This window comes from Polypterus senegalus, chromosome 11, assembly GCF_016835505.1.
Source record: "Polypterus senegalus isolate Bchr_013 chromosome 11, ASM1683550v1, whole genome shotgun sequence".
NCBI classification, from domain to species: domain Eukaryota; kingdom Metazoa; phylum Chordata; class Cladistia; order Polypteriformes; family Polypteridae; genus Polypterus; species Polypterus senegalus.
In genome coordinates, this window is record NC_053164.1 from 141,641,836 (window position 1) to 141,657,624 (window position 15,789).

General features: G+C 43.8%; 1 protein-coding gene across 1 annotated transcript in view; it reads right to left on the reverse strand.

Annotated features, from left to right (window-relative positions):
- The window catches only part of LOC120538614 (solute carrier organic anion transporter family member 1C1-like), a 53,642-nt gene that overhangs the window by 8,429 nt on the left and 29,424 nt on the right, over window positions 1-15,789 (reverse strand). The window contains exons 3-5 of the mRNA XM_039767999.1: window positions 14,993-15,134; window positions 12,305-12,437; window positions 12,054-12,172 (exon numbers count right to left, since the gene is read on the reverse strand). Coding sequence (XP_039623933.1) covers window positions 12,054-12,172; window positions 12,305-12,437; window positions 14,993-15,134 — 394 coding nt within the window. The remainder of the gene's footprint in view (window positions 1-12,053; window positions 12,173-12,304; window positions 12,438-14,992; window positions 15,135-15,789) is intronic.

Genomic DNA, 15,789 nt, shown 5'->3' on the forward strand with positions numbered 1-15,789 from the left:
GTCCCTAGTTTTGTCGGCACTGAGGTGTCCCCCCAAGATGTGTGAATGTGCCAGATGCAAAACAGTTTCCCTATGTGCTTCAGGTACCACCAGTTGTTCAATAAATTCCCCCTCCAAATGATCTGAGATCACTCTGAAAAGGCAACCGTCCTTTTCTATAAAGTGTGGGGTTTTCACACCCCCGGAATCACGCTCTTGGTAATAAGAGTCATTAGCAGAGCGAAGCGAGCCTGTTTAAATGCATATTCTAATGAGCTATCAGTATGCTGCAAACGCACAAAATCTGATTGTTCGTTAATGCTCGGTTTGTGTTCGGAGGCGTTTGCAATCTGGGAAGATGTAGAAGGACCAGCCCATTCTGGAAGATTTTCATGGGTGACCTCCTCCGTCTCGCTGGAGAGATCGGGTTCAATATCTAAGTTGGGCTCTAGATTTTCCCCGGCCGCTACCAGTTCTTCGTCTTGGTTTTCTTCTTCTTCTCCCCCCCCACTAAGTTCATTAGTGGACTGGACTACTGGTCCCTTACATTTATTAATCAGTTTCGAAAAAGGGCATTTCTCCGTCCTATGAGTAATGGCCAAGGGCACGAGTCTGAAACGGCAGACCAAACCTTAAAGTGGCGACCCTTATAAGTTAAAGGAAGAAGTAAAGTCTGATAATCTTTAACATCACCATGTACACAGCGTATTTTTACAGTCTCACAGTCTCTAAGGCATTGTTCATTAAGACAGTCTCGTCTCACAATACAAAGGTCACTTCCCGAGTCTAACAATGCTGAGATTTCTCTGCCCCCCAATTTCACCAGGATCAACAAGCCATCTTTTCCATCCAGATATGTAATAGTTGAGCAACAAATCTCGGCCAGTCCAATCTCCATTGAATGAGCTGGAGACAAGCGACATTCTCTTGCCAAATGGCCAAGTTGATCACACCGGAAACATCTACAGTCGACTCTGTTTCCGAAATATCCTCTGTGACGTCCACGTCGACATGCTCTGTAGTGTCCATGGTTTCCTCGGCCCGCTGTTGCCGCTGTCTCCACAGAAACGGGCATCTCATCTACGACTGGATTTCTCGGGTCCTACCTGACCCATTAGATTTTTAGGTCCTGCAGCTTGTCGATCGAAGCGACGAGAATGTCCTGGACGTTCGTTCACAGGTTGCGAAGCAGCACGAAATTCACCGCTCTTTCTCCAAGCGGACTGTGAACCCTCTAATCGTCTGGACATAATCGTTAATGATTTAATATCATGACGTAGAAATTCATCTCGAAGAACTGCAGGTATGCCGGCCAGTAATATATTCACGACAACTGTTTCCATCACGTCTCCTTCAAACCAGCAGTGCACTTTATGTATCAAATCTTGAATTTGCGCACGGATTGGGTCATCCATGTTTAGTTTCCAGTCTTTAAGTGCATAAGTTTTAGACCTCTGAAATAAGTCTTCGGCGGCATCCATCTGTGCAACCATTCCTGGTACCACTTGTCACGCTTGGGTCACAGATTTGCACAGAGACACAGGAGGTCGTAGAAACAAGAAGGATTTTTATTCAAACACTGCAAACACATGAGCTTAAACGTGCTCCATGACAAGTCAGAGATGACAGTTCCGCTAGGAGCAGAGAGAGATAAAAGCAAACAATCAATTCCAAAACTGACAGGCGCTGCGCAAGGCTTATAAGTCGGCGGAGTACCGCGCGAGGCTTGTATTACACGTTATAGTGCAAGGATAAGGAACAATGTGAGGGTGGTAGTCAGTGTTTCAGGGTTTGTGGTTTTCCCAGGGGCGTCTGTATCTATTTGGGGTGCGATTAACCCTCCAGCTCACAATATATGTAGATACAGTATGTATATATATGTGGATATGTATATATATATGTGTGTATATATATAGATATGTATATATATGTAGATCTGTATATATATATGTATATATATGTGTCTGTGTATATATATATATATATATATGTGTGTATGCATGTGCATATGTATATATGTATATGTGTGTGTGTATGTATGTGTGTATATGTATGTGTATATATATGTTGTTATGTGTATATACAGTAGAGTCCCGCTAATCCGAACTAATTGGGACCGAACCCTGTTCGGATTAGCGAAAATTCAGATTAGGCGGAGTTTTGTCATATAATGCCATATACTGTATTGACTTTATGAGGCGAATTAAGCGTCCGATGTGTCAAGAATTAAAGGTAAGAAATGACGTATTCTAGTACACTGCAATTTAAACTGCACTGTAATGCGACTGTGATCGGAGGTAAAATCGATATGACAGGCGGTACGTGAGTAGTAGCGGAAGGGCAGTGACCTAGAACCCCCAATAGACCTACGCATTCCTCTTGATTTCCGTTCCAAAACTATGAGTCACTGAGTCAGTGTACCACCTGCTACTGCTGAGTGATGTGTTTTGTGCAGTGTTGAAAAGACTTGACAAAGGTGAAAGTGCCACTCAGTTATTAAGGAATTTGGTGTCGGGAAAGCAACAATTTCTGATTGGAAAAAGAACAGAGGTAAAATTGAGCAGTTTTGCACTACCACAAGTGAAAAAACGATTGAAAAACGTAGCAAGACGAGTGTCTTCTTACGAAAAATTGGACGAAGCACTTTTCTTATGGTTTACACAAGAAAGACAGAAAGAAATCCCTATCACTGGCCCTCTAATTCAAGAAAAGGCACTTCAATTGAACAAGCTCATGGACGGTGACGTATCATTTACGGCTAGTTGTGGTTTCTTAGACCGATGGAGGAAAAGACATGGAATCAGGCAGCTTACAATAACTGGGGAGAAATTGTCAGCGGACAACAAAGCAGCTGTTGAATACCTTGAGAAGTTCAAATGCATCATTTCTTCCTACTTGCCCCAGCAAGTTTACAACACAGATGAGACAGGACTTAACTTTAAAGCATTGCCTACCAAAAGTCTTGCATCACAAGAGGAACGATCTACACCAGGGTTTAAAATGGATAAACAGCGCCTAACTGTGTTGGCCTGCAGCAATGCTTCTGCCACAAATAAGCTTCCACTGATGATTATCGGCAAATCAGCAAAACCACTCTGTTTTAAGAACACGAACATGAACACTCTCCCTGTTTTTTACAGAAATCAAAAGAAAGCTTGGATGGATCGTGCCTTGTTCCAAGAATGGTTTGAGAAGCAATTTGTGCCAAAACTAAAGGCGTTTAACAAAGAAAATGGATTGCCTCCTCGTGCTTTGTTACTTATAGACAATGCCTTGTCACGTCCAGAAGAAATGCAAATTGTTTGCGATGATATCAAGGCTATTTTTCTCCCACCAAATGTCACATCAATTTTGCAGCCAATGGACCAAGGGGTTTTGCAGGCTTTGAAACAGAATTATAGAAAAATGCTTCTTCGTAGCCTACTTGAAGATAATGAAGAGCTAACAATTTTGGATAAACTCAAGAAAATGAACATCAAAGATGTTATTTACTGGGTTGCTGAAGCTTGGGAAAACACACGCAAGGAATCCTTACAGAAGTCTTGGAAAAATCTCTGGCCTGAGCTAGAGTTTGTCCAAACAGTTTTCTCCCCGACAAAAGAAAATTGCGAGCTTCTTCAATTGGTGAAAAGAATGCCAGGTTGTGAAAATGCATAAGAAGAGTGCGTGGAAGAGTGGACGGCCGTTGACGATTGTGGCCATGAAGTATACACAGATGAGGACATTGTGGCAGCTGTGCAGGGAACGTCAGCTGATCTCGACGCAGACGGCAGTGAGGAGGAAGGGGACGCGCCGACTGATGTTGTTCCACAAACTGCTGCAGCCAGTGCCCTTGATCTCGCTTTGCGCTACGTTGAGCAACACGCCGATGCAACCCCAACAGATGTTATGTTTATGCGGCGTTGGCGAAACATTGCTTCTTCAAGCCGTTTTAGTTCGTTGCATCAGAAGAAGATCACTGACTTTATCTCTTAGATAATGGTTTGCTTTTTACGTTTTGTGTAAATGCTGTACAGAACATGGATTCTACATATGTGAGTAAATTCGAACTTGTTTCAATTTTAAGTAAGGCTGTATTTTGGATTTTTAGTTAGACAGCGAAATTGAAAAAATCCTGTTCAGATTAGGCGGATTTTCGGATTAGCGGGGTTCGGATTAGCGGGACTCTACTGTATATTTATATATATGTAGATATGTATATGTATATATGTGTATATGTAGATATGTACTGTATATGTGTATATGTTGTCACGCACGCGCGAATAGGAGACCGCGGACGGACCTTAACACACATCGGAAGACGTTCGCCGGCAGGGAGTGGCGGGGTACTAACCTTTCTCCTTTGCTTTCTTCCAGGACAAAAGACGCTCCGCCACCATAAGCCTCATTCCCGCAGCACGTTATTTCCACCCTTCCTCCGCCATTTTTGCTGACGTCATCAATCCCATCCTCCCTCACGGTTCCTTCCCAGCATTCCTCCACTTCCGGCTCCTCCTTTATAAAATGGCCTGTATGAACTGTTTTTGTTTATATTTGACCAGAGTTTTTGATTTATTTTGGATTTATCTGCAATATACGGGGCCGGAAACCCCAAACCTTTTGTTGTTTTCTCTTGAGTCTTTTACAGTGGCGTAGCCGGCAGGATAGTGTTCCGATAGAGATGACCGAAGGACAGGACCTCAACACAGTGCTGCAGGGGATGAATACCCAGATCCTGTAGCTGCAGCAAGCGCAAGCCGCTACCACCCGGGAGTTGGAGGCAACGAAGGCCAGGTTGGCAGAAGCCCAGAGGGTAAGACCAGACCCACCTCGACCAACGCCGCTCGTACCCATGACGGAAGTGGATGCTATCGAATCCTACCTGGGCATATTTGACAGGACGGCCACCTGGAACGAGTGGCAGCTGTCCGAGTGGCGCCATTCTGGCGCCCTACCTGAAGGGACCTGCGCAGCGGGCTTACTATGACCTCCCCGAGGTGGAGGGCGCGAGCTACGACCTCCTAAAACAGGAGATCCTGGCACGCTACGGCATTACGCCGGGCCAGCAGGCGACCGAATGGCGGAGCTGGCAGTTTGACCCGGAAATGCCGGCCAGAGCACAGGCCTTCGACTTCTGGGGAAAGATGGGACGTTGGCTACGGCCCGAGGGTCCCCAAGCCCGGAAGGTCGTTGAGCAGGTGGCGTGTGAGGGTCTGGTCAACGCTATGCCTAGCTCCCTCGCCCAGCAGGTCTGGCGCCACCCATACAAAGACATGTCGGGACTCCTGGAAGTCCTGGAGCATCAGCTCACGGTCTTCCGAGCCAGGGGGTCGGAAAGGCAAGCTTGCGTGAACCGACAGGGGCGGGCGGCCACCCCCGAGCCCTCTCGACGCGCTGCAGAAGCACCGTAAAGAGTCAAAGAAAAGCCGGCCTTCCCGCGCTGTTACAAGCGCGGTGAGACCGGGCACCTGCTGCCGACCTCCCCCCTCAACACTACTACGGAGCCGATGGACTGCACCTGGGCCACCGCAGAGAGGTACTGTACTCCGTCGCATCCCCTGGCGAGTCTGAACACGGGAGTGGTGTTGATGAATGGGCACTCGGTGGTGGCTCTGTTTGATTCTGGCAGCAATATAACCATTGTTGCTCGCCGTTATGTGTTACCGCAACAGTGGCTTAAACAACATTTGCAAGTCACTTGCGTGCATGGGGAGACCAGGTCATATCGTTCCGCTCACTGCTATATCACCTGGAAGGGGCAGTTGTCTAACCTGATGGTCGCGGTGTTGCCTGAACCCCCCTATCCAGTGATTTTTTGGGACAAGACTGGTCGCACAGAAAATGCGGTAAGACACACACCGCTCCCGGGGCCTCACTGGGTCTGGCTATGAGGGGGCGAAGCGCCCTTCCCGCGGTCTCCACGCCGTGCTCCGGGGCAGGCCCTAATGGCGCAGGTACGTCGGGGGATGCTTCCTCTGCAACGGACCCTGACCCGGACGTATCCGCCGGGGAAGGGACAAGCCAGGGAACGCTTCCACAGACCAGCTCACAAGATCCCCTGAGCAACTTGGACCATCAATTTCGGTCCACGCCTGCTTCATTGAAAAGGGAGCAGTGGAATGACGATTCCCTGCGGTTTGCCCGGAATGCAATTGTTCTTCCAGGCAGCTCACAAGCTGACAGATCCATGCCACACGAGCCCTTCTTTGTTCTTGAAAATGATCTGTTGCATCAGGTGGCGACTCACGAGGGCGAGGTGCGGAAGTTGTTGCTTGTTCCGCGTACCTTCCGGCAGGAGGAATGTGAACTAGCTCACACTCACCTCCTAGGCGCCCACCTCGGGGCCGAAAAAACTTTGGAGAGGATCAAACTACGCTTTTACTGGCCCGGGATCAACGAGGAGGTCCGGCGTTTCTGCCAATCCTGTCCGGAATGTCAGATTCGCCAGATTCCTAGAAGGTACCACGCTCCTCTCGTCCCTATACCCCTGATAGACATTCCTTTTGACAGAATAGGGGTGGACTTAGTGGGACCCCTGGAACCCTCAAACCGTGGCCACAAATATATATTGGTCATGGTGGATTACGCTACCCGATACCCAGAGGCGGTTCCCTTGCGCTCCGCTAACACAAAAAATATCACACGGGAATTAGTCAACTTATTCTCCAGAGTGGACATACCCAAAGAAGTCCTCACGGACCAGGGTACACCCTTCACCTCAGATATGTTCAGGGAGGTTGCCTGATTACTCCGAATAAAGCACATGAAGACGTCTGTCTATCACCCTCAAACAGACGGGCTGGTAGAGCGTTTTAACCAGACGCTTAAACAGATGCTCCGCAAAGTAGTCAACGCCGATGGCAGGAATTGGGACCAGCTCCTACCACTCGTGCTTTTTGCCTACCGGGAAGTGCCCCAGGCCTCTACGGGCTTCTCCCCTTTTGAGTTGTTGTATGGGCAACAACCCCGAGGACTTTTGGACATACTAAAAGAGGGCTGGGAGGCTGAGGCCCTTCCCTCCTCCAATATATTGGAGTATGTGGTGCAACTGCGCGACAGGCTCGCTAAAATCAGGCCCCTCCTAAAGGACCACGTGACTTGCGCGCAGGCAGCGCAGGCCCGGTGTTACAACCGCAACTCTGTCCTCCTGGAGTTCTGCCCTGGGGACCGAGTGATGGTGCTCGTTCCTACCTCCCATTCCAAGTTGCTAGCTCACTGGCAGGGGCCATACGAGGTTAAGGAAAGAAAGGGGCTCGTCGACTATTTAGTTAAACAACCTAATCGTCGGCCGAGCGAGAGGATCTACCAAGTCAATTTATTAAAACCTTGGAAGAACAGGGAGGAGTCTCCCGACACTCGTAGGTCCCTCTCCCTATTCACTAACACGTCTGCCCTTAACCTCGGTGACGAGCTGACACCCATACAGCAGCAGGAGATAACCCAGGCAATCCGGGCCATTCCCGAAGTAGTGAGTGAGGCACCGGGCCGGACCTCGCTGATTGCGCACAATATAGTCACGGACCCCGGAGTAATCGTCCGGGAGAGACCCTTTAGTCTCCCGGAGGCAAAACGCGCCGAAGTGGAACTGGAGGTGCAACGGATGTTGGATATGGACATTATCGAGGAAAGCCATAGTCCTTGGTTCAGTCCTATCATCCTCGTTTCCAAGCCGGACGGCTCCTGGAGGTTCTGTAATGACTTCAGACGTCTGAATCAGGTCTCCAAGTTCGACGCCTACCCGATGCCCCATATCGATGACCTGCTTGAACGGCTGGGTGCGGCTCGATACTTGACTACTCTTGACATGACGAAGGGTATTGGCAAATTCCTTAACGGCATCTGCGAAAGAGAAAACGGCCTTTAGCACCCCTAGTGGACATTGGCAATACAAGGTCCTCCCATTTGGGTTGCACGGGGCCCCAGCGACATTTCAGCGTCTGGTGGATAGAGTGCTGAAGCCCCACCAGTCCTATAGTGCCGCCTACCTGGATGACGTCGTCATCTATTCCGGCACCTGGGAGGAGCATCTGTTGCAGGTCTCTGCTATCCTCGCGATGCTAGCTAAAGCCGGCCTCCGCATTAACCCCCGTAAGTGTTTTTTTGGCTTGAAGGAGGCCAAGTATTTAGGCTACCTGGTGGGACGAGGACAGGTGAGACCCCAATGTTCCAAAATCAAAAACATCCTGGAATGGCCCCATCCGAATACCAAGAGACAGATGCAGGCTTTCTTAGGGTTTGTGGGGTACTACCGCCGGTTTGTGCCCCGTTTCTCTAAAAGGGCAGCACCCTTGACCAATTTAACAAAGAAGGGCACTCCCCTGCACGTGGTATGGACCGACACGGCAGAACACGCATTCAGTGACCTAAAAAAGGCCCTAACGTCGGCCCCTGTATTACGGACCCCTGATTTTGGGCTCCCTTTTATCCTCCAGACCGACGCTTCGGACACAGGCCTGGGCGCTATGTTGAGCCAAAGCGTCGATGGGGTCGAACACCCCGTGATGTACTTAAGCCGGAAACTGCTTGACCGAGAGATCATGTATGCGGCAGTGGAGAGTGAAGCCCTGGCCATTAAGTGGGCGGTGACTCATCTCCGTTACTACCTGTTGGGTCGCGAGTTCACTCTGGTGACCGATCACGCTGCGCTTCAGTGGATGTCCCTGCACAAGGAGTCAAATCCGCGGGTCACCAGGTGGTTTCTGGACTTGCAACCTTATAAGTTCACGGTCACTTATCTTTGCGGCAGCCTTCAGGCCAATGCCGATGCCCTCTCTAACATCCACGACCTCTCGGTTAGGTCCGCCCGACCTGACGGTCTTGGGCTAAGGGGGTCACGCACGCGCGAATAGGAGACCGCAGACGGACCTTAACACACATCGGAAGACGTTCACCGGCAGGGAGTGGCGGGGTACTAACCTTTCTCCTTTGCTTTCTTCCAGGACAAAAGACGCTCCGCCACCATAAGCCTCATTCCCGCAGCACGTTACTTCTGCCCTTCCTCCGCCATTTTTGCTGACGTCATCAATCCCATCCTCCCTCACGGTTCCTTCCCAGCATTCCTCCACTTCCGGCTCCTCATTTATAAAATAGCCTGTATAAACTGTTTTTGTTTATATTTGACCAGAGTTTTTTATTTATTGTGGATTTTTTTGCAATATACGGGGCCGGAAACCCCAAACCTTTATTTTGTTTTCTCTTGAGTCTTTTACAATGTATATATGTTTATATATGTGTGTGTGTGTGTTTGTATATATATATATATATATATATATATATATATATATATATATATATATATATATATATATATATATATATATATATGACAACAACACTCATAACACTGACAAAACAATTACATTGACAATCATGTTATGTTATTTTTAAAATGTTTCCTTTTCTTTTTCATAACTTCTTTAACACATTACTTCTTTGCTGCGAAGCGCGGGTATTTTGTTAGTAGTCCATAATCAATTAAAGGGGCATCTTGGTTATAGTAAAGTCTAATCTCTAGATAATTCTTTTTTTATGCAACAGTCAAAATTAATTAGTTGAATAGAATGGACAAGCTTGTGGGGCTAATTGGCCTGTTTTTATCACAGTTCCTGTAATTATCTCAGATCTAACCACTGTACCACTATAGTGTACTGGCCCTTGTATGTTTTAGTTAAGTCTAATACTACAGTTTTATGTTTGCAACATGCCATGGAAGACATGAAATATATATAATGTTTTGGACTCCATCATCCTGTCACTGTTGCCATCATGGTGTTCCACACTGTCTAGTGTCCTCCACAATCTTATCTTCTATAATTATATAAAGACCAATAAATAATAATAAAAACAATGTGAATTAAGTTTCATATTGTTAAAAGGGGAAATGTGCTATTAAGCAATCAATCATTTACTGTACATACCACCAGTGCCAGTTGAAGCCCATTTGGAGCCCCAGGTGGAAGGATAGCGGTGGCGCCCCCTATTGTCCATAGTGGGTTGTCAGCATTAGACCTTCTGCCCCTCTGTGTCCAGAGCACACACACCCTCAGTTATTTTAGTATTTAGTGCCCCTCTGTGTACATAATGTAGACTTTACAGGGTGCATACACCTTGACTTCTACAAACAGCACCATTAATAGCTTGAAATTGTAATCACATTCTGAATTGCTGAGTGAGGGTGTCCTGTGCTACACCCAGGAAGATGTCACCCTTGGCGGCTGCCTTTGTCACCCATACCAAAATCCATGACTTCATAGCACTTTTTCTACAGTAAACACCTTCCCAAGAGTCTGTAGTGCAGACTTATAGAACAAGTGGCATATATTGTCTTTGGTGAATGACATTAATTTAATAGAAAACAGTGAATGAAGCAGACAGCATGATACAACAGACATGCTGATCTTAAAACAATAAAAATGTAATTTTATGCAAAATTTTAAAAGCTCATGCCTCTACTTGCATAAGGTATTAAAAGTGTATGTATGGCACATATGCTTTCAGAAATTTTATGTAAATCAGATGTAACAGAAAACCTTTCTGTAACATGTTTTGCTTTTTAAGCTTTTTATTGTCCTTGGTTTAACTGCTCTAAATACAATGAGACCATTCTGGTGTGCAGACCACAAAGAGAAAATAAAAATGTATGTCTCAACCTTTATGTATCATAACACAGGATATGGTATTTAGCACACTGAGGATGGTTTAATTTCCCATAAATGGACCTATTTATATTGAATTAGAATGTTGTCATCTATATGCTAAAGACAATTTATATATTCGTATACAATAAAGGTTTTGTCTAACAGAGGACTCTTAGTTCAGCCCTATTTTTTTTATAACTTCTAACTTCTTGTAAGGTGTGCTCCAAAAGCGTCTTTGTTAAATAAATTCCTTATGCTTATATATTGCTAGAATCTAAAGAACCTTTTATATATGAGTGCTAAATTAAACCAGGAATCAAGAAGTCTCCCTGCCACAGACAACCATTCCATTCCAGGCAAACCTAGTAGTGCAGAAAAATGAGCAGGGAATTACTCGAGTTCATCAACAACAACAACAACATTTATTTATATAGCACATTTTCATACAAACAGTAGCTCAAAGTGCTTTACATAATAAAGAATAGAAAAATAAAAGACACAATAAGAAAACAAAATAAATCAACATTAATTAACATCAAATAAGAGTAAGGTCCAATGGTCAGGGGGGACAGAAAAAACAAAAAACTCCAGACGGCTGGAGAAAAAATAAAATCTGTAGGGATTCCAGACCATGAGACCGCCCAGTCCCCTTGATGAAGAGATTAGATGAGATGAGATTTATATTCTGGACAAAATGCATCATCTCATATTCTGCCACCCATGTATTGACCATCTACTTTTCATTCATGTAGTTTGATAGCATTCACTCCACTGCTGGTTCTGGTCTAATAACTGATGAGTATTTTACTACTAATAGATGCATTAAGTTTGACAAATGGGCTAACTCATAGTCATTAAATAATTTAACACATCTTTACTTAAACTGCACAACACATTTACACTATCAAAGTTGTCCTCCTTGTTGCACAGCATACAGTCTACTTTTTTGTTGGACCTTGCATTTTTGTATCTTTTCAGCACAGGCCGATTACATTCGTTGGTTTGTAGGGACGTCGTGCTGTGTTTTCATGTTGCGAATCTTCCTTGGTGCTGCGTGTCACTTTGTATGCATTAATCAATAGTATAATGGTTGTAGATTATTTAAGTCATTGACTGCAGCACAGAATTCATCCATACATTATTTAACAAATTAAGGAATCCCTCTCTACAAAAAAAAGAACGAAAGAATTTTTGGTTTAAGAAGCGTGGCTTTCTGACTAAACAATCAAGAACGTATAATTTGTCCCAAGTTATTGAACAGACTGACACTAGGTTGTCCTCAGACTACAGTCTGTTTTATTTTACACAGAATCACACTCTCACTGTTCACCTGCACACAAATACAAAACACTCCTAAAAGAGTCACTGCGTTAGACCACCCCTTACATTATTTCTTTTCTTTTGGACTGTTTTTATCAAAGGAACCTTCAAACATGAATATAATTGCTCTTATAATACCTGGGATGAGCACTGATGATGAAGGATCCTCAGTGTCAGAGAGTTCACTTGGCGGGCTCAGGCAAGGGGCACTGATGGTGGAATTGGCGGACGTTGATACTGCAGAGTCATACTGATAGCTGTAGATAAATACATACACACACACACATATGTGTGCTCACCATGAGCATGACAGCTACTGCAATTGAAACAGTTATCAAGCTAAAGCATTAGAAGCATTTGTGACAAGTAGTATAATCCCAAAAACTTACTGTCCCATAAAGAAATGAGGCAGAGCCATGAGCAGTGTTCCCACTGACATCAATGTACACCCAGCACCTATTATTTTGGGTCTGTGAAATTTTGCACCAAAATAGCTAATGAGTGCCATGACCAGAAGGTTACCTGCAAGGAAAAATTAAAAACACACAATTACCAGTTGGATTGTATCATCTGATCAGTATATTGCTTTTTGAAGTTTTCCCTTCTCCTAATGTATCAGAATACAATGAAGCTGAAGTGTATGCAATAAAGAAAGCTAGGAGACACAAAAAATAAATGCATGGAAATAATAAAGAGACTGAAAAAATAAAAGCAAAACAAGATTAACGAATAACATTGGTACAAAAAAATTAACAAATACAAAGATTGTGGGTTCATCTATCTTGCTACTTTGGTGTAACTTTACTTTGCATTCTGATGTGCTTTGTAAATTATCTTGAAACAATGTTTTGAAAGTTGCTATGTCAAATATTGATTGAATAATTGATGAGTGACATGAACATAGAGTGGGTAGCTCAGCTGCGAGAAGTTCGTGTGGTGCTGTCTGTGCGGAATTTTAATATTATCCCTCTCACACATTGTCTGAATAGATAGATAGATAGATAGATAGATAGATAGATAGATAGATAGATAGATAGATAGATAGATAGATAGATAGATAGATAACAGGAACAGTGCAGGATGTTTTCCACAGCAGTGGGACTTTCTCAGGCCTTAGGAACAAACTGAACAGGTGACAGAGGACACCATAAAGTTTGTCAGCACAGGCTTTAAGAGCTAGAGGACTGATTCCATCTGCTTTTACTGTGTGTAGCTTATTCAGTTGTCTCCTTACTTGGTCTTCAGTTATGGACAGTCCACAGTGATGGTCAGAGGTGGACTTGTCACTAGCCATTCCAGTTCAGTTGTTGATGTATTAGGGATTGTGTGGGGAGAATCGTCATTGGAAGAAGCTGTGTTTTCGGCCGGATCTATTACAAAACTGGTTCATTTTGTTAATTTTGTCCACGTCTCCTTCTAGCACCTGAGCTCTGGGTTGCTTGAGTCTAGTATACTGTGGTCCAGATCTAATCATGCAATTTTCATTACACTGTAACTTATTAAGTTTATTACATAGAAAATCACCAAAAAATTGCGGACCATCGAGAACTGACGATATGAAAAATCGTCTTCACACCAAACTGGAATTGTCCCCGCATAAATCTGGACCACCCTGTAGTTATGCCCAATCCATTTTAGACATCATTCATGTTATTCTTAGTTTGTTTTCTATTTTAGCTTTGGGGCTTCCTTTCCTTTCTTTAGCACTCACTGTGTGTCCTTCAGAGCTCTTATTTAATTTGAATAGGTTTTCCTTCCACATCCTGGTGGCATACTTGTTAAGTCAATTGGCAAAGCAAATGAGTGTGCCCTACTATTACTCTTACATTAATAAAAATAACATGAATGAAAAGTACATACTGTAAGTTGCCTTGGATATGAACATTACATTTACTTATTTGTCTGACTCCTTTATCCAAAGTGATAATCAACATTTAAGACGCAATTGGTTATCTTTATTTTATTTGTCCCATTGAAGCAATGTTCATGGTCACTCAGTGTCGCAGAATGGTTTGAGGCAACAGCCTAGGGGTTTGAGGTCCAAAGCCTTAACGAAAATGCCACAATGCTGGTTCCTGTCTTGAATCTAGTGCAGCTGAGATAGACCTTAATCACTATGGATTTGTAATACGCTCGTAATAAAAGTTAATATATTAAGTCATATTAATTAAATATTAATTTTGCACCCTAGGCCAAGCATATTAGTGCACCAACCAACTGGTTTATGGCTAATCCATGTGGCTAGGCAAAATGCCTAATTCATCTTAACGGTGGCGTCAGCCCTGAGTACAGTAAATCTGTGGGATGGATGAATGATTCCCTGAAGTATGGCATGATGATTGAAGTACATTGTCTTATAATTAATAAGTTACAGTGGGCCTGGCAGCATTTCCAGGATCAACTCTGGAGGTAATGTGGGATTCATTTTTGTTTTTATAGTTTTATTACAGATATGTGATGTTTCAATTCTCATTCTTCCTTCCATTACCTTTGTGTGCACCGCTGCAAGCAGTCCTAGATGTGTTGCTAGTCCATAGCTTGGCACCTTAATTCACAGCTCCACGTCCTTAAAGGATCTATAGAGTCAACAGTTAACCTAACACACATCTTTGGGATGTGGGAGGAAAACCAGAGCTGAGAGGATGCAGAGCTAAGTGTAGCACAGAAGAGAGTTTTTGGAACAATAAAAGTGATTCAAAACTTAACTTGACAAATCCTTAACTTTTATATTTTGAAATCACCATAGTTAATGAGAAATTTGAAATGAACTGAATTGGAATAAAGTCAATTCAGATCTTATTTTATCAATTTTCCATTTATCTATTCATTTTGTGAATTCACTGTGTCATGGTAAGCTGGAGTGATTTAAGCTAACTCTGGGTAGGACAGCAATCGTCTCCGGTACTGATTAAATTAAAGTTTTGTAAACTTTGATCTAATTAACTTGTAAATCTTTTCCTTTCCTTAAAGCTTCTGAATTTTTTAAAAGCAGCAAATAAAAAAGACTACCTATGTACAGAACACACTGTCTATGGTGAAAGTACTGGTAGAAATGTATTTCCATTGGCAATGCCTACCCATTTCAAAGCTCCCATCAATAACTCCAATAACAGAACTGGGGATTTCAAATCTTCTTTCTATCTGTGTAATAGAGCTCTTCATGTAGCTTCCAGACAGTGCCTTACAGAAGTATGTGAAAGATAAGGCAATCAGGAACTTCTGAAATGACAAAAAAGTTGGGGTTTAAGGCATGGCAAAATATTTGCTACAATAATCTCTGCATATAACATGTTAAGGGTTGTGTCTTTCTTGTCACCTAATTACTCACAAACCTTTGGAGCTAGAGCCTTCATTTTGGTCTTAATTGAATGCTTATGATGTGATATACGCTAAATGGTGAACCTAAAAATGTAGGTAGTGGCAACCTCCACAAAGTTACTGGGGTTTGTGTCTTTCTTACAGCAAACTACTTGAGAGGGTGACATGGCAGTGATATCTGCTAAGCGGGAAGTGCATTGCTGACATCACTTATAGGAGAAGAGCAGCACCATGTGCTAAGCATAAAGAGCAGGAAACAAAATGCACGTGCGATAAAGACAGACAGATGCCTGCAAAAAATTACCTGTAGTGCTACACATCATGATGACCTGAAATAAGAATGACGAGGTGACCCTGAATATAGAGCCATTGAGCAGGCCATCAATGTATTACAATAGTGAATGCAAGGTATGTAAAGTTGTGATCATTACTTTTAGATTCTTCCATTAATGCTATGGCCTCATAGATTCATTACTCAGCCTGTTCTCCATCTATGCCTTTGCAATTTCCCAGCATGAGTGAAAAGATAAATTTCTGTTCAGGTTGACTTTCCAGA